At 33.1% G+C, this 18,962-nt stretch overlaps 2 protein-coding genes and 1 pseudogene across 3 annotated transcripts; all 3 read right to left on the bottom strand.

Annotated features, from left to right (window-relative positions):
• Positions 1-1,545: 1,545 nt before the first annotated feature.
• LOC18046361 lies at positions 1,546-4,033 on the bottom strand (annotated as a pseudogene).
• A 3,250-nt stretch (positions 4,034-7,283) lies between these two features.
• LOC18046360 (U11/U12 small nuclear ribonucleoprotein 48 kDa protein) lies at positions 7,284-13,881 on the bottom strand. 2 transcript variants are annotated; one of them, XM_024189122.1, is made up of 5 exons: positions 12,485-13,881; positions 12,038-12,152; positions 11,162-11,269; positions 9,682-10,429; positions 7,284-7,547 (listed from the first exon to the last, which is right to left on the bottom strand). In XM_024189122.1, the coding sequence occupies exons 1-4, from the start codon at positions 13,816-13,818 to the stop codon at positions 9,770-9,772; spliced, it is 2,217 nt and encodes a 738-aa protein (XP_024044890.1). In that variant the 5' UTR covers positions 13,819-13,881; the 3' UTR covers positions 7,284-7,547; positions 9,682-9,769. The 2 variants fall into 2 exon arrangements, with proteins under 2 accessions (XP_024044890.1, XP_006443313.1); XM_006443250.2 differs by lacking the exon at positions 7,284-7,547 and adding an exon at positions 9,270-9,580.
• A 907-nt stretch (positions 13,882-14,788) lies between these two features.
• LOC18046359 (germin-like protein subfamily 1 member 17) lies at positions 14,789-15,741 on the bottom strand. The gene is made up of 2 exons (XM_006443249.2): positions 15,592-15,741; positions 14,789-15,353 (listed from the first exon to the last, which is right to left on the bottom strand). The coding sequence occupies exons 1-2, from the start codon at positions 15,713-15,715 to the stop codon at positions 14,803-14,805; spliced, it is 675 nt and encodes a 224-aa protein (XP_006443312.1). The 5' UTR covers positions 15,716-15,741; the 3' UTR covers positions 14,789-14,802.
• Positions 15,742-18,962: the final 3,221 nt, after the last annotated feature.

The following is an 18,962-nucleotide window of genomic DNA, read 5'->3' as shown; positions in this document are numbered from 1 at the left end:
TGTAACAAATAAAACAACATATATACTGCCCATACATATGAGACCTAGGCCATTCACATTTCACAAAATCCCATGAACTTAGAATTAATGAATACTTTGTGGGTTAGGACAAGAAGCTTTGGGTCAAAGGATTAGTTTCCACCATTTTTAACAAATAATTCTTTCACAAACTTTACATCACCATTTCAATGATCGTTCGGGCTATCACAATCCAACAGGTGTTGTTATGCACACATAATATAACAAACAATTATCACATTGGTCCGTTTATTTATTGATTTATTTTTTATTTTTGGTTTTGTTTAGCCGGCAATCGCTTTACCAAAGTCCAATTTTTGGGTAATTAGGGAAAGCTGTAAAGATAATGGAACCAAAAAGCAGATCCATTGGTTCTGAATTTGAATTATTCACATCGCTATCCAAAAAAGGCACTTTTTGATTCCTTTCCCGAGGAAAAATATTTCAACTTCCCCGCTTTACGCGAACGACTTCATACCAAAAACAAAAATAGTTCGATAAATACAAATGACACGTGCCCAGTTACTACACTCCATACCATACACGTCCATTCAAAAAATTTAGACTCAATAATGGCCGGTGCAAAAGTTGTCTTTAGTTATTTCGATATCTTTCCTTCGTACACAGACCTAATTTTCCAACACTAGAATCCAATTATTCTCCAGAATTTAATCCAGAGTTCGTTCAAAATTGAGGTGGTCAGCAAAATGAGTGCATTATGTTTCGTATATTTTACAAACTTAATGACAGTGGTTTAGTAACCAACTTATAGATTACAGGGGAGCATGACTAGTGATGCAAAGCATGGCAGCAAAGAAACAAAAATTAAAAATTAAAAAGAATAAAATATTCAGCTAATCCAACAAAGAGTGACTCGGGCTTTAATATGAGAAGATTAAAGGGTAACTTGTCAAAGTGCCACCTAAGACTATTGAAGTTTGCTTCAATGAACCACTATTGGTGGGCAACTCTTTAACAGGCCATGATTTCAGGGACTGTATGGTGTAGCTTGCTATCAAGCATTTTTCAAAAAGAAGATGAGAATTAAAGTTTGTTTGAAAATGAACAAGATGAGAATTTATAAAATGCAAATTCAACCCACTTTTTGATTTGTAAATTCATATTGATTGCTGCATTTTTAACTTAAATAGCAGTCCTGGAAAAAGGGCAGGTGATGGGATTACTAGTCAGCACATCATGTTCAAACTGGATTTCCACATCAACTAGCTATTGGTTAGACCAAATTTGTTGGTGACATACACATATTGTAAAATTTAATCCACTTACTATTTATTAAGAAAATTTTTGTAATATGGTGCCGACACTAGCTTAGTGGGAGAATTGAAGGAGACCCTACAACTGCACTCACCAGCCTTAAACAGTTTCATTCAATGGGCCCTTTGGTGGCTATGCAAATATCACAATTTCAATCAGATGTGAGGTTAACACAGGGCATGTTCTGATGCAAACTAGGCATGAAGCCAGAGAAAAGAAAAACGATGATTAATTGACAGACAGATAAGCAAGAATGCAAAACATACCTCTATTAGAGTTTCATTCATGATCGTTGAAGGTAAAAAGTACACTATCTTTTCTACATCTGTAGGCTAGTGAAGTGCTGGATCAAAACTTTCCTGTTATGAATGAAGGAATGTGTACAAAATTTGCAACGTTTTTACAGGTAATGACCTCACAACACTGTGTACACTTTGGAGCAAGGTAAGAGTATTTACAATGGGTGGTTACTGAAGGAAGGGATTTATTTCATCATGCTGTATGCACAATTAAAGCAGCTTTATTAAGCCTCTCAAGGATGCCATTGGCCTTTCTCTTGGCCCTTGAAGTCCCATTCTCTGCAAGTCTAGAAAGCGTGCCATTAGCATTTTCCTCCTCCATAATTTCCCTCGTTCGGGTCCGATCAGTAAAGCAGATATTGTACAGAATAGCAGCACAATTTTCTTTGTTGCGTTCACAAGTGCTCTCCCTTATGATCCTGAGCAAGCAGGGTATGGCACCTAGTTCCCCTATTTCCTCGATTGCATCTTGGTGGGAAGAAAGCATTGCAAGAATAGCCAACAACTCATCAACAAGTGAATTTTCCATGATTTTTCTGAGTATTACCCTGACTGCCCCTGCATGGACAGCCCTCCTTTTATTCTCAAGGAGAATACAAAGACTGAAGATTGCTGAGGCAACATCCTTCATGGCTAATGGATGCCCTTCCTCCAGAAGATCAATTAACGGAGTCATGGCACCCAATTTTCCAATAATGAGCTTGTTAGAATCTAGGGCTGATAATGAGAAGAGTGCAGCAGCAGCATTTCTTCTTGTTTCAATGGTTCCAGTTCGTACGGAGTCAATTAGCAGAGGGATTGCCAATGGATTCTCAGCAACTAGTCTCTTATTTTCATCATGAATTGAGAGGTTCAGTATTGTTGTGATTAAATCCTCTAGGAGACCAGGATCAGTATCAGCTCTGCCAGGTGACAGTGGACTTAACAATAGGGGAATGGCATCAGTAGACTCACCAAAAAGTGCCCGAAACGATGGCATCCTTCTTTCGTTAGCAACCGAAGCTCTTTTGCTGCTTCTTTCTGATCAGAGAGGGAAGAAGACATCTTCTCAAGCAGTGAATTTAAATGGCTTCTGCTGGCATCAGTCACAACATCCTCATCTGTATCCTTAATGGGCTTTGGCAGCTCAATGCCATGCTCTTTGCACCATTGTGAAATCATTTCTCGTACCAAGTGATTAGGAATAAGAACTGTATGAGAGAGAACTTGTCGGGTTTGAGGGCATGTTCGGTTCCCTTCGTCTAGCCATCTCTGGATGCAAGGGCGATCAAAAGTCTGCAAATCCAGCACAAATTAAGAACTCATATGAGTAATGCTGTCAATTTACTGATCATCAAGAGATTAGACAAGAAAGATTCACCAGATACAAGAAAATAAAAATTCCTCAATAAGTACCACGCCTGATTTCACAGATATTATATTAGCATCAATAACACCGGAAGATTTCTCTTTTGCAGGCTACATATTTATTTATGCCTCTAGAAGATACGTCTGAAACAAGATTCTTTATATATCTTTCATACATAAGAGCAAAGTTTTATTTCCATAGAACAGACCATCCATTATAAATTTCTTGCAAGAAAGATTAAACTGGCCCGGCTTGTCATAATATTTTTAATACGTCTTTTCTACCACCATTTGAAAAGCCACACACAAACCATGAACCAAGTGTTAGAAGTCCTACCAAACAACCAAATTTCATATCCAAGTTTGGCTAAGTACCAATAAAATAGTGGCTTAAATTCAATCAACCAAACAACTTTCTTAATGCTTCAAAATTGAGACACCTAAGGGCTCAGGCTGACAACACTCCAAGGAAACAACTTTGCTATATCCCAAACATCAAAAGACAGTAAACTCCAAGAACCAAAATAGAAATATTAACCCAAAACTCACAAGTATTGCACACATAAACGAACAAGAACTAAATTCATCCCATCTATGCAATTACAGAGACACCCAGATGCTAAAATAAACAATAAAGTAAATTGAAGCACTAACCTGACCATTAGCCAAGACAACAGGATCAGTCATAATCTCTCCAGAAATAGGACACCTGAACTCATAAGGCAAACCCAGAAGATGATCATCACCAGCAGCACCACCTTTAAAAGAATGGGATTTTTTCAACTTCAAATCTTTCAAGCAAGACAAGACTCTTAAGGCCTCATTAGTGACTTGTAAACCTCCATAATCATCTTCATCAAGAATTGCCTTCACCAGTCTCTGCAACTCTTTCTTCAACTCTACAGCCTTTCTAACACATGACTCTGTTTCTTCAACTTCTGGGTTGGCCATAAATAAAATAAAAAAAATAAAGAAAAAGACAATGAAAGAATAAGAGAGAATTAGCAAACTGGGTTTGTTTCTGAGAAGAAAAGGGAATTTAAGTACATGTGTTTGCTTCTCTTTTGTCGTTATTTTCAGTTATTTTCTCTGATTTTTCTTCTTCTTCTTCGGTTTGGACTTTATTATTTTCCTAGCAGAAACTGGCGTACACTTGTTAGTTATATACGAACCACTACGTGCATTTGTTTGAAAAATAACATTCCACTCCCTAGACGTTTTGATTTTCTCAAGCAATGACGTGATTGTTCTATTTACATTAAATAGGATACAAATCAAAAAATTGTCATTCAAACGACTAAATTGATCCTCATTCAAGAATAATATATTGCCACGTAGGTCATAGTCTAGTGATAACCCACCCTCTCAGTAAAATATTGAGAAATAGATGTAAATTTGAGAAATATTGCCACTCTTTACAGTTATAAAAACTCTTAGTTTTCTTCAATAATTAAGTAGGTGTAAATTTATTTTGTAATATATATAGAAATAGATTAAAAGTGTAAATAAGGTTGAGGTAATTGTACCTATGCTTGGAGTATATTCTCATTAGGCTCTCATGCTAACAATATGACACATAATTTTTGAATAATGATAGGTATCTCAATATTTAAGTTCTAATTTAAATTCCAACTGGTATGACATTCATTCATTGAATGATAATTAAATAATTTTACTAATTATAAAATACATCATCTAATAAACGAGAGACACATAACATTAAGATTTAAGTTGAGATTCAAATATTAAAAATCCTAACATTATTGATAATTTTTTATATTGTGCCATCCTACAATATTTATGTCGGTGACAAGTTTTAAATTGTGGAGTGTGTCCTTTATTTGTTAAAACATAAAACGGACGGACTCAAATATCATTGGACCAATTCGTTGTGGATCTTTGTTTGTTGCCACGTCTCCGGCGGCTGTGGCCTGTGGCTTGATTCGGTCAGTGGTCACTGTGGAACTCGATTGGACAAAGAAGAGGGTATGTTTTGTCATTTTGACATTTATAGAGCTCTAATCAAGCAATCACATGTTGCCATATAAGAAGCCGAATGGTCTTCGCCCTATACTTGGTAGGGACTAGGGAGGCTTGTTTCAACTTCAATTAAATTTGTGTAAATGGTTCAATGTCAAAGGTTGATTTGGATTGAGACTCTTGATTTTTAAATTTTTAATTAATTCAATTAAAATTTATATGTCAACACTGATTTATTGTTTAATGTTAATTTAACATATATATAAATTGTTAATTTGTTTGCAGAATCAATCTGATTACCCGACATCATTTATTTAGCTTAATTGACCGATCAATTTGAATTTTATTATAAGATTGAATAATTCTTTTTAAATTAAGGTTAAATTATTGAAAGAGTGAGGTTATTTGCACTTTAAAAATTACTCTAAATTCTCAAATTTTATTAAAAATATGTATTACAAAAACACTCATAATATAAATTATTATTAAGAATAATTTATTATAAGTCAATATTATATAATTACTTTGAATATCCATATTGCACACTCATTATTCAATTTATAATTCTTATACCTTAAACCCTAAAAATTTTATTTCCAACATCTTAATTAATATTTAGACGAACAATGAGGAAATCAATTTTGAGAAAAATTTTGACTATGAATTATGTGTGATACTTTTTTATTTTAAAAAAGTAAAATGAAACAAAAATATTGTAAAAAAACTTTTTTTTGGGCTTTGATCCTTCTTCTTCATGTTCTTCATCTCTTCGTCTTCTTATTCTTATTCTTTTTCTTTTTTTAGTCGTATTTATGGAATTGTTTTTTATTATTCTCATTGCAAGTTATTCTAGGTGCAAATTCAATATTGAACATAAATAAACAAAAAAATTAATAACTAAAATTGTGTTAAATAATTTGTTTACAACTGGACTTAATTATATTGTTGTAAATATTTGTTAAATCTTTTAAAATTAGTGCGCTAAATAATTTTATTAATGTTTTAAGTAAATAAAGTTAAGTAACTTAAATAGTTCAAGTAAGCATATATTTGGAACTTTAAAAAGTGTATAAAGTAAAACTTAATTTTTTATAATTAGAGTATGAGTATGTAGAGTAATAGCGTGTTCAAAGTAATATTTAGAGTATAAATAACCCTAATGTAATTGACTAGTATTAACTAAGGGTTTGTTTGTTAATATCTTGAGTATGTAATTTTATTAATTTTAGACTTTCTTAAATTTGATTTTTATTTTATAATTTCTTCAGACATTTATATTTGAATAAAAAAAGTATTTTTTGTGATTTTTATCTGAATAAAAAAATTTAAATGAAAAGTAAACACTATATCCTAAAAATATCTCTATTACATATACTTATTTTCTAAATTCTAAAATCTAATTCATTTATTTATTTTGACTCATAAGACTATAAATATCAAATAATTGTGCTTAAGATTTTTTTTTTATATGAAAAATCAAACAAAATACCATGTATATTTGGATATTAAAAAAATATAAAATAAATATGTCAATTAAATATTTATATTCAGACATATTCAGATTTTAACTAAATTTAGATTAAAAAACAAATGCTACCCAAGTACAAGAATAAAAATTTACGTGAACACAACAAACTGTTTCATTTTTAACTACTAAAGTACTACCATGTTTGTTTTGTTTTATTATTATTATTGTTTTCAAATTTTACTCTCACCACCACTAAGTGATTAAGTTAGAAATTTGTTCCCCTTGATTCATTAATAAAATGTTGAAGCTGCCACCAGAAAATAGTTGATTGATTGGGATATTCATCTACCTTTTTTTAAAAGAGATTCATGCATTTACACCAGTACATGTCTATGTGGCCGCAGATGCACAGGACAACAACAATTACGTTTTACCAACTTTTAGGCATGTCCCATAAGAGGCTTTCTTCCTCAGAAAAGCTTACACTAATAAATCGACAAATTGAAGCTGATGAAGAACCTTTTTCCAGAAAAAAGAAATAAAAAATCACTTTGAATACATATGCAGTTTATGTCCTTAATAGACATCTTTTTCCTTTCAACATGTTCTAATACTCTTTTCGGTGCATGTGAGCAAATTATATTAACCTTTGGTAAATTTTTGATTACAATAAATTCACTTGAAACTGATGAAAATTGATCCACTTAATAAATAACACATATCATATCATTTTTACGAGAATTCTATAATACGTAAGGAGTAATACACCCAATTCTTGTATGTTAAAATTTAATGGCACTTCAGAGCTGCTGTTGAAGCTCATCTCTTTTGATCAATCTTGCAACATAACCACCATGTTAAAATTTTTAATCTTACTCATATATGTTCAAGTACCTACCACGAATATCATAAAACCGCTCATTTTTAGGTCACAAAATCAGTTTTCCAAGTAGTTGCCGTGGAAACCAGAAAACCTCTTACAAGCAAATCAAACTAAATACAGAGAATTTTTCATGAAACTACCATGTTTATATACATCCCCATTAATACTGGCACAAAATCTATACGTGCAGATTAATACCTCTGCATAATGATTAATCTAACTTCACTTCCCATACTGGAAACAATTTCTTGAGCGGTTGTCAAACTTGCCTCTCCCTCTGCATATGTAGAATCGTGACAAGAATGAAATGTTAAGACCATGATCTAAGCATCTAAGGTACAAGTAAATTCAAATTGATAAGACATCCTTAAAAATAACATACAGCGAAATGAACTTGAGGTCTAAGGAAAATGAAAAATGGGACCAGAAAAAAATAATACATAAAGCATACTGTTCTGTTAAGGAAACTAAATCTATAGGCATTCTTGGACACCACGGTCCATTGCAAAACTGCAGAGTCATGAACTCACAAGCATGTTGGTGTCTCTTACCACATTCACCTGCATATCTGATGACCTCTCTTGTCATCCTCCAGTGAGGATTTTGCATGTTACTTTCATCCACAAATTTAACAACTGGAAATCAATGACAATGATCACCCAATTGACTACAAAATATTACTAACAGTCGTATAAGAGCGCAATGGTTACCTTCAAACTATATCCAAGTAATATATAACATATTAAATACTTTGGTTTCCGAATGTTATATGAAAGTGCTATCAACTGTGCCAATATAATTCAAAATAATAAGCATGCACTTACACTGCATCAATTTTATTCGATTCCCACAACAAGGCATTTGGGGTGATACGGCTTTCCATTTTTGGAAAAATTATGATTCTTCATTTCTTGTATTAAACAACTCAACGATACAGCCTTTGTTTTGAAAGCAGATATTTACGTAAAGACACAAGATCAAATAGAGGAGAGCTATTAAGGAAAAGGGAATGGAAACAGATAATAATTTTATCATTGAACATTGCTTGAGGCCCAAAATTTTCCAATTTCCAAAATGTGGAACACCTCAATGAAACATCTGCGCTTAAACAAGTTGACGAATGCCTGCTAAATCATTATGATATCCATATCCATACCCTACAGTAAAAAGATAATACTAATCCCCATTGGTTCTTGAATTTTTAAATATTCTTTTTATTAACTCCTCCCCCTCTACAACTAGTGCCCCATTTTAGAGGCCAGCATATCTGAAATAAAACTAAAATTATGTCACTCCTAGTCTCAATACTCTTCTATTTTTATACGTCTGCATCTAATCCACTAGCCGAAATAGAAAATTCTCAACCATAATTGATCCTAAGAAAAATGATGAGAGAATATAATAATGGAGGATGACATGCATTAAAGTGTTCTGATAATGTAACTCATGACTATCAAGAATAAAGATGACTAAGTAAAGAGAAATAGCACTTATGGTCCGTTTACTTTCTGGATTGGGAAATCGGAATCCGGAATCGAAATAATTGACAGCATTTACTTCGCAAAAAAGAGTCGGAAATCGGAATCGGAATCGGAATTGTGGATAGAGTTGGGAATCGGAAATGGGAATCGTGGAACCCATTACAATTTGGGAATGAGAGATTGGTTACCAAGGGGGGCTTGAGAATGAATCTCCTATTCGCAAGAATAAAAATACCCATTTTATCCTCAGTTATAATTAATTATATATTATTATAATAATTGTTAATGTAATTATTATAATTAATTAATTAATACATTATTATTATTAAGTAATATATAAATATATTATTAACAATAACTATTAATAATAATAATAATTTTTGAATAAATAATCACAATAATTAAAATATAAAATAATAATTATGACAATAGTTCATTAAGTATTTTTCAGTAATTTCTAAAAATTTCGATTCCAATTCCAAGATAAAGTAAACACATTAATAGTTATCTAGCTCATTCCAATTCTGATTCCTACAGTTCAACTAAATAACTTATTCTGATTCCCATTCCCGATTCCCATTCCAACCTATTCCCATTCTTTCCCATTCCGATTCAAGTTTAGTAAACGCATCATTAATATGGAATGGGGGAACTTCACCAAACCCCCAAGTATATATGTGTGTGTGTGTGTGTGTGTATTAAAAGTGTGTATATTAAAATGAGAAAGGAACAAACAAAGTAACAACGGGCTAACAAAACAAAAATATAACTAAGGATACAAGGGAGGATACAGGCGTAGAAAAAAGTGCTGAAGCCTGATAACTTCTTACTGCAAAGTTGTGGGAATAAACCATGTCAAAAGTTTGCATTTTTTAACTTTTGATTGAGACAATATTTAAAATTTAAACAAGTATAACTTGAATGACTTACCCAACATAGTGGAACTGCAGAAGTGTTTATGATGTTATAAAAGTGTATTGGCCTTTTGCAAAACAGCTTCTCTAGTTCATAATCGAAGTTATTCTGGTTTGATATACTTGCCGCCATCAGAGACATTATCTTCATCCCTGTTATGAGATTCCGAAGGATCATATCTATCCTCAAACGCATTTCGTACCAGGGAGTCTGTACTATGATCATTATGTCTGCGCCTTCGATGAGAATTAGACGTGGAATAATATGATCTATAATCACAATATTTGGAACTGCCTAAAGATTGCCTTTCAACCCCTATACGTCCGGTCGCGGTCAATTCCATATCTAGCTCCCTTCGATTACTTCGCTCATGAGAGAGATCAGGACTCCTATGTTTCTCTGTGCTTCTAGAATAATAGTCACCATGTTTTTCTCTACCCACATTGCTTTGTTCTCGTAGATGTCCATGTTGCACATGGCCCCGTCTTGATCGCTCACAATCTCTAGTTAAAGAATCCTTGGTTGATGCAGATTTGATATCACGATCATGGTGAGATTGTTTCTGATAATAATTTGGGCTACCTCTTACTGCCTCAAATAAATCATTATCACTTGTTCTACCATCATCGACACCCATACAAACATTGTGTGCAGGGGTTTTTGATGGCAATGTCCCGCACCCTTGATTTCCCTTCTCAAAGCACCCAATTCCTCCAGCTTGCTTGATTTGTTCCATGTATTCTTCTATTATATCCCTTACAACCTGTGAAATAAAGTACAGAAGTGATTAAAAAAATTACTATAAAGCATGTTTCAAAGAAAAGACCATGTGATCCCCAAACAAAAAAAAGAAAAAAAAATCTAAAAGAGCAAATAATTAAGACAGAGAATGGTGGATACTAAGACTACAAATTGTTAATTTTCCACTTAACCAAGAAGCTTAAGCATAAGGTAAGGGCTCAAACTCAAAGAATAGATTTAAGCTTCAACAGTCTCCCTCATGTGCAAGCCTGATCTCTTAAAATATATGTCACATGCATTCAAATAAAAGAAATTAGCAAAAGTTTCAATTAATTATCAAAGGTTGAGCATCAAGATAAGTATTTACGAAAAAATTATCTATTTTGCATCATTTAAATTTCCGGCCATATAACCTTCTACATGATGAAGAAATGCAGATCGGAGAATCTATTGTGAAAAAGCAGATTCAGCAAAACTCTAGATAGAGCAGATGAGAGAAGATTTCATCCAACAAAATCATGTTCATATTCATATTCATATACATGATTTAACATAAATTATATGGTTTAATACAATATAATGTCAGGTCATGCACATGTAAATAATAAGGAATTATGAAAACAAAGTAAGCTAAAGTTAAAGCATATCAAACACAATGCACAAGCTAGAATTCATTAAATAGGCAGGCTATGTAATATTTTTAACAGGTATTATAATTATAAGAAAACATTTGACATTTCCACACCAGATTTACCTGTAAATTTGTTCGCTTCACCTTCTTCCCACGATATGACATTCTTCGGCGTTTGTAGTCCCTTTCTTCAGCCAATAACTCCTCTCTTGTCTTATTCTTGCTTGAGTCCTTGATGGAACAGAAAAAATTTGTAAATGACAGCTTACCACAACCACCTCTTATATGCAAATCAAATCCAAGAGAGGATTATAAGTTGTTATGTTTTACTGATAAGATTAAATTCGGGTTATTACCGGCATCTTACTGCAAATTTCAATGGTGTTGACATAAATGCACCCACCGACCTTTTAAGATATTGTTATTTTCACTTCACTATAGCTGTTTATGTTGATGACATAAATGTCCTCACTGACAAAAACAAGTTGGCTCCTAATTTCATGCAAAACGGAATGCCAATGCCTATGGTACATAACTTCCGGCACCTTTTCCAAGATGAGTTCAGACTAACATCATCGTTGCCCGGAAAAAACCCCAGAACCATTTTTTAGGGAATTTTTGCCACCACCGGCATTATAATTAATCGCAAATAATCAGTGAGACCAAGACTCAAACAGATCAATTTTCTTCTTCATAGTAATCAATTTTATGCATAAAAAATGTTATGAATGTATGCATGGCTAGTGGGGAAAAAAAATAGAAATGCATCAACAAATTGCATATGAAAACTACATAATTATTTTTCAGAAGAAATCATAAATAAAATTTTAAACATCAGAGTTTGTGCTTAGGTGAAAGCCATCTTAGCTATCTATCTCTATAAATGAGGCATCATCTAATAATATTGACTGGTTTGTCGATTTTCTGAACCCTTTTTGAATTCTAAAACAAAACTTAGACAACTTGCAACTGTTCAGTAGATGTAAGAAGTCTTGTTACCTGGTTAGATGATTGTTGCCGAGGAAGCCCATCATGCTCAATAATGGGTCTATAGTTGGGGCGCTTTTTCCTCTCCTCATCCGCTTGACTAGACAGATAAGCATGCTCAGCCATTCTACAGAACAAGAGAAATTATCATACACTTGTATTGAGAAATATATACATTTTGGACGAAAACAGAGCCACAAATGATTAGAAACATGAAGTGCTGAAAGAATGAGCCATATTTGGACCAGAAAAAGAAAGATGCACAACAGCCAATACCATAGAACGGCCAAGTTTCATAAACTCAGGCTTATAAATGAACAAATAAGACAACTGATAATTTATACTCTTCAAAACATAACATTCTAGAAAACTTTCAATTGGATGTTCAAGTTATCAAAGACTTCTTTCAAGTGAAACAAAAGCAAGCATATTGGAAAGAAAATGATAGCAGTAACATACCGCTGATGGCTAGAGAGTGATTGGGAAACCCTTAATCCCCTTAATGCCCTAATCTTTTCTTCAAGCAATGACCGCTCATGCAGTGCCGCAACGGCTGCTGCCACATGAGACACGAAAATCACCTTGCTGTGGACAGTTTCACCAACCGTTTCATCTAATCCAGAGTTAGCATTCCTTTCAAGTGGCTCCTGAACTCTGACATCCCTAGCACCACTGGAGCTAGCATGTAAAGTCAGATCACCCTCTTTCAAATCCAAGGACTCAGTCAAACTTTGCTCTAATGGAAACAACAACAAACCGGATGCACTTTCCAATATGCATTGCTTAAAAATTTCAATGGCAAAAATTTTTCCACTCACTTGCCCATACAAAACAGAAAGCTGAGAAGCTAACCACATCAAAACTTGTTTTAAAACAGGACACTTTAAATTCATACTCTTTAAACCCCTTTCCAATTCTTGGCTCTTCACCAACTCCAGAAACCCCAATGCTTCACTTATAACAGCTTTTAAACACAACCCTACAAGCACAGAAATATGATCCCTCATATAAACATCAATCACAACACCAAATCGCGGAGAATTAACAAGTACCCATTTGCTCAAATCACTTACGTTCACCGTTCTTAAACCCAGAATTGCACAAAAAACATTGAAAGAATACATACTCATATGCTCATAATCCCTCCAACTCTCAACTTCTCTCCTTATAAACCACAAATCAGAACATAAAACCCTAAGCCCTACTTCACCGAAACCTTCAGCATTCTTTTTGGCCTCGCCATCGCTAAGACAAACAACATTAGCACATTCCATACACAAAATACCAGGCAAAGCAAGAGTCTTTTTACTAATGCTAGTACTGGCATGAAAATCTGACAAAGCAACAGCAGCTGGGCAATCTTGATAAAAGAAGCTAACAGATCTAACATTTGATAAGTAATCATCCAAGGAAAAACAGAGTTCTTGGATGTGATCCTGAATTGTGAGGGGCGCATTTTGTTGGTTTAATAAAGAGGAAGAGTGAAGGGTGTTTCGGTAATTTGGGGGGTCAAGATCGAGAGGAAATGGGCAGTGGAGAGTGTGGAGGAAGAGGGATTCAGGGGGCATGAGATGCTGGGGATTGTAAGGGCAAGGGAGAAGGTTGTCATTTTGAGGTTTTGGAAGTAGAAAGCTGTAATTCTGGAGGGTTTGGTGACAGAAAGAGATGAGGGCGTTGAGAGAGGAGAGTGTTGTTGATAGATCAGATTGGCCTGGGATTGAGCTAGAGTTAGGGTTAGGGTTTTGGGAGGGAAAACTGGTGGGCTGTGGAGCTGCTGAATATGATGAGCTCATGGAGTTCGTGTTTTCTTCAGAAACAGAGAGAACGAGTTTGACAAAGCTCCGTTCTAACTTTAATAATTTTAATTTATACCCAATAACAATTGACAAACATTATGGCGCCCCAATTATTTTTAAAAGTTTTCAGCACGCCCCCACCGTTATTTTGTGGGGGCGTAATAGAGATATTGGTAATTCTCGGTAATATTGGCATTAATTGGCGAAATTAAATTTTGCTTAATTTTACTCTATTTTGGATAACAAGAAATTAAAAAAAAAATATTGGCGAATGTTTTCTGAAATTCACTCTTACTTTCTATCTTTTAGATTTTAAATATTGATAGTACCAGTTAAAAGAAGTAAAGAACATTTTATCTTTTAGCCAATTTATAGTTTACAAAAAAAAAAATAATAATAATAACAGAATGGAGGAGTACTGATGTTTTTATTTACAGTAGGATAAATTGAAGTATGTCATTTTATAGATATAATTGAAAATTACCATTGAAAAATGAAGATCCTGTCAAGGCACTATCATTTTCTCACAAATCTGAACTTAAAAAATTTTGCGCAATCAATCTATAAATTTTGTAAAAAGAAAAGATAAACTTATATGTTTTTTTTTCTTTGATTATATTGTCAAATTCCATCATGTTAACCTCAGGGCTCAGGCTTCACCATTATTGGTTTTTTTCCCTTGTTTTTTCATTGGTTTTAAGAGAAATTTTTGCTCAGTACTAACTTCAGCTGATGTTGAATTGACCAACGCTTCTTGAGCATTTAAGCCTCAACCGCCATTAAATTTTCTGATCATGTGCGTTTTTGGTTCAAGTTTTTCTTAATCAACGAAATTGACATAGAAGGATATTCAATTCATATTCTATTAATTAAGGAACACAGACATAGAAGAATCCTTGAGGTATACATATGTATATGCATACGTATTATGCAACCTCTTTATTACATTATTCCAATGAGGGTGCATTTGACAATGTTTCTCTAATCGCCATTCATGAATTTATTCTGAAGATCTTTCACTACCTGTGGGTCCAACTGGAATGCCTTGCCAAGAAAATCAGGATTGATAGGAGGATCGGCTCCAAAGACCGTGTTGGCTATGGTGATGACACCAGGATTCTGGCTGCCCAAACCGGCAAAGGCAACCGCATTTGTTTTTCCAATGTTGAATTGGAAGTGAATCATGCCAATCGGAAACACAAAAACATCTCCCTTGTTCAGAACTTTTGCAATGAGTGTGTTATTGAGCTGGTTTGATGTCACAAAACCAACATAAAGTGTTCCCTCCAGGACCACCAGGATTTCAGTGGCACGAGGGTGAATGTGGGGTGGGTTTTGGCCATATGGTGCAAAGTCAATGCGAACAGCAGAGACACCGAGAGTGTTAAGTCCTGGGATTTGTTCAACGTTTACAGTAGTGACCTTAAAACCAAGACGATTTGCAGTGTCTCCTGGCTGATCTAGCCCTGAGAAGAAGAAATCTTCTGGCTTGGCAAGCTTTGGGTCCTTGCAGAACTTGCCGTTGACAAAAACTGCACAAAAGAATTAACAATATATAGTTATTAGATGTCTTTTTGTTTTACATAAGGACAAGAAATGAGTCATTTTCCAGTGCAGAAGTAAGCACTTTATTTAGAGGTACTATATGTTTTATAGTATGGAACTATGGATGTCTATGCTCGAAAATGATTATACAGCAAGATATAGCCTTGCCAGCAAACAAAATTAAAAGATAATTTAGACACAGAAATTGAGCATATATATAAATACCTGCGTTCTTGGGCTCATCGATGGCTACACAGATATCCTGAAGAGGACTAGGGTCATAGGCGGAGGCCAATGAAGAAGCCAAGATCAAGAGAGCAAAACCTAAAAGCAATTGAACACCTTTCATTGTGAATTATTAATGTGTTATTTGCTTTTCGGTGAGTTGGGGTGAGAAATGTTGCAAGGCAAGCTACTTTATTTATAGATGGGGTTCATTTGAACGAGTCCGCGTTATCCCTGCTCGGCGTAGAGATCACAAGCACTAATTTCCAAGTCTTCAAATGTTTTTAATTCCAACCAGTCATTCCGTAACAACTACGTACTGTCTCTAATTTTAATTACATTTATTCTACTTATGCTTACTTGTACACCAGCATAGTTTTGATGTAAGCATAAGAAGAAGAAATGTATATGTATATATGTTCTATACACTTCTGTACTAATAGACTTTTTCTCGCAAGACTACTCATTTTGCAAGATAAATACCCAGTCCGAGTTGCCATCTGGACTCATGTCTTCAACATATGTTGAGAAAGTGAGTACGAATCCCGTGGAGCTCATAGTTGGTAGACCTCTGGATTGTATTATGAGTGTGTGTATCTAGAATCTCTGAAGATTTCAAATTGTGTCTATCTACATATTGCAACAATTTTAGAAGAGAAAAATAACTAGTCCGAATTTTCCAACAATGTTTAACAGCAATTAGTCCTTGTACTCTCAATTTTTAATCTGAGAATATGGCTGGCGCCTCGCGGCCGTTTCTAATTCCACAGTTATTATTTTTTGAATTCATTTCTACCTTCATGAACGATGTCCATTTCGTCCAATTACTCTTCCTGATGCAATCAACCTTCTCAAAACTTACATCCTTAAATTTATAAGCAAAAATTTAAAACTCGGAGCAGGAAGCATATAGCCATTTTTTTTTTTTAACATTCTGACCATGATGTACATATGACTCACAATTTGTTTTTTTTAACAGATGGAGAGTTTTGTTAAATTTTCAAACATGAGAGGAAAAATGATCAATTCAAAGAAAAATAAGGCTGCTTTGTTCATTTTCTCTTCACGTGGTTGTTTCGGTCAATTCAGTTGTTCAAAATTACATTGGAAAAAAATTTAGGGTGGCGATATATTTCCACCCTACAATTCTTGTTAAAAGTATTTACATAATTCTTAAAATTTCAAATAAAAAAGAATTTTTGAGAATTAATTGATTAATTATGTTTTAGTTTATTTTTGTGACTTACGTTTTGTTAATTATATTTAACTACTAATATTGTTTTAACTTAAGTTTAAATTGACTATTTCACCCTTATAAATTAAAAGTACTAAAAATTCACTTTAACTTCAATTTATTTAATTTTTATACAAAATTCGTTATTTCTAAATGATGAGTTAATATTACTTACTAGTGTGATTATTAATCTTTAATTGAAGTAACATAATATCTTTATGGTTCAATACTCACATGAATTATCATAATGTCAAATTCATGTAATTTACATGTAGGTGTTGAAAATTATTAGATTTTATTTAAAAATGTTAGATTATAAGTCACAAAATTAAATATATAAATTATTAGATACAAGAACATATATTCATTCGGCCAATTTGTTCATTTTATGTTGGAAGGATAAAATAGTCAACTAATTTTTTGTGTTGTAATAAAATTTATGTTAAAACAACTTGAATGATCAAAGAAATCTACCTAAGGGAAAACTTATAAGAAGCATTTAATTGATTAATTGTAAAAATTTATTATCAATTTGTACTTATTAAAAATAATGTGAACTTGTTAAATATTTTTTAGAAGTGGAGTACAAATAACACCACTCAAAAGATTAATGAAACACTCAAAAGATTAATGAAAAAAATAAAAGTTTTGACCGAAAAGAAGATAAGAATTCTTCATCACTTGTTAGATATTTCAAACGCATGCATGAAAACAACATCATACCTGTTGATCAAGAGCGGTTGATCCACAAAAGCTTTTTAAAATAATTCCGGTAGATCTATGAAGCTTCGAAATGAATGAGTCTTATATTCGTTTTCCCCCTCAATATATAACCAATAATGGTGATTAATTATATAAATTTGGCAGCAGAGAGCTTCACCCTCTATATTATTAATATCAATTGATATTGTGAATTTGTAATAAATTACTTGCATTTGTAACAAATCACACCTGCTCCAGTCACTAAATGGACCACATTCATTAAGACTGACCGAATCACCTAATAATTTGATTCCTTCCCGAGTCTTGTATTCATGTATGTATTTGCTTAAACTTTCGTATAATCAAAATCAATAATGCTAGACATTAACGTGTATTTGTTGCGAAGATGCGGGGGGAGTGGTGGAACCACCTCGATGAACTCTTCTAGGATATTAGTCTGCCGTAGTGGGAAGTTAGGGACTTATTCTATCTTGGGTTAAATTAAAATAATGGGTACAAACTGTCGTTACATATATAGGAATTTTTTAAATGACTAATACGAACATTGTTTATTATTTTATGGATTATAAAAAAGGAAAAAAAAAAACTTGTTGAGGACCAACATAAAAAGTGTTTATATATCTTATAGGATACAAGAGAAATAATTTTAAAATTAGTCAGTCTAAAATATATTTTTCAAGGAACCCTTCGTCATTGCTTGTGTTGAGTGTGGATTGAGTTATTGATGCTTATACTCTTGTAACTGGGACAACCATTATAATGGATTTTTTTTTTATCCATGGACGTATCCGAATTTGGGTGTACTACGCTAAATTATTGTGACTCTTTGAGTTATGTAATTCGTGTTTTTCTTTCTTTTAATATACATTTTATACTCACTAATTTTTTGACACTATTTGCTTGCGGAGAACTTAAGAGGGACTAAAAATTTCCTATAAGGTGTCATAAACCTTTACATAAGATGAGTTGTCGATAAACCCTCGCAAGTACTACTTAATTCGAACCTGTCCATGAACATCTACAAAGATCAATATATTCTCCATAAACTTATAGTGTATCACAAACTTTGTCAACTCAAATTAATTTTTTAAAAAGAAACTTTACAGATCTAACTTTCTGAATAAGAAAATACACAAATTTTTTTGTCTTATTTAGTATTGTGGTTAAATAATTGTAACTTAAAAATTACCGTAATAAAATATTTTGTAAAAATTTTTATTTAAAAAATCACATTTATTATACACTATAAATTTTCATTTTAATCAGTTATATATATATATATATATATATATATATATTTAAACAAAATAGATACAGTTTTACTTCAATCTTATTTAGTGAATTAATTTTTCAAATATGAGAGTTTTAAGAATACTTCAACGTCCTGAAATGAATAAGGAATTCGGTTAAGAGA

The sequence above is a fragment of the Citrus clementina genome, unplaced genomic scaffold (genome assembly GCF_000493195.1).
Source record: "Citrus clementina cultivar Clemenules unplaced genomic scaffold, Citrus_clementina_v1.0 scaffold_3, whole genome shotgun sequence".
In the NCBI taxonomy this organism is placed as follows: domain Eukaryota; kingdom Viridiplantae; phylum Streptophyta; class Magnoliopsida; order Sapindales; family Rutaceae; genus Citrus; species Citrus x clementina.
The sequence above is the reverse complement of the archived record's forward strand: the minus strand, read 5'-3'. Positions and strand labels throughout refer to the sequence as shown.

Excerpts from the sequence above, each read along its gene's own strand:
- LOC18046360 (XM_024189122.1), bottom strand. The coding sequence starts at position 13,818 with ATGAGCTCATCATATTCAGCAGCTCCACAGCCCACCAGTTTTCCCTCC. Across the intron at positions 12,153-12,484 it reads TCACTCTCTAGCCATCAGCG|AATGGCTGAGCATGCTTATC; the intron begins GTATGTTACTGC and ends CTTGTTCTGTAG. Across the intron at positions 11,270-12,037 it reads GGCAACAATCATCTAACCAG|GACTCAAGCAAGAATAAGAC; the intron begins GTAACAAGACTT and ends TGTTCCATCAAG.
- LOC18046359 (XM_006443249.2), bottom strand. The coding sequence starts at position 15,715 with ATGAAAGGTGTTCAATTGCTTTTAGGTTTTGCTCTCTTGATCTTGGCT. Across the intron at positions 15,354-15,591 it reads CGATGAGCCCAAGAACGCAG|TTTTTGTCAACGGCAAGTTC; the intron begins GTATTTATATAT and ends TCTTTTGTGCAG.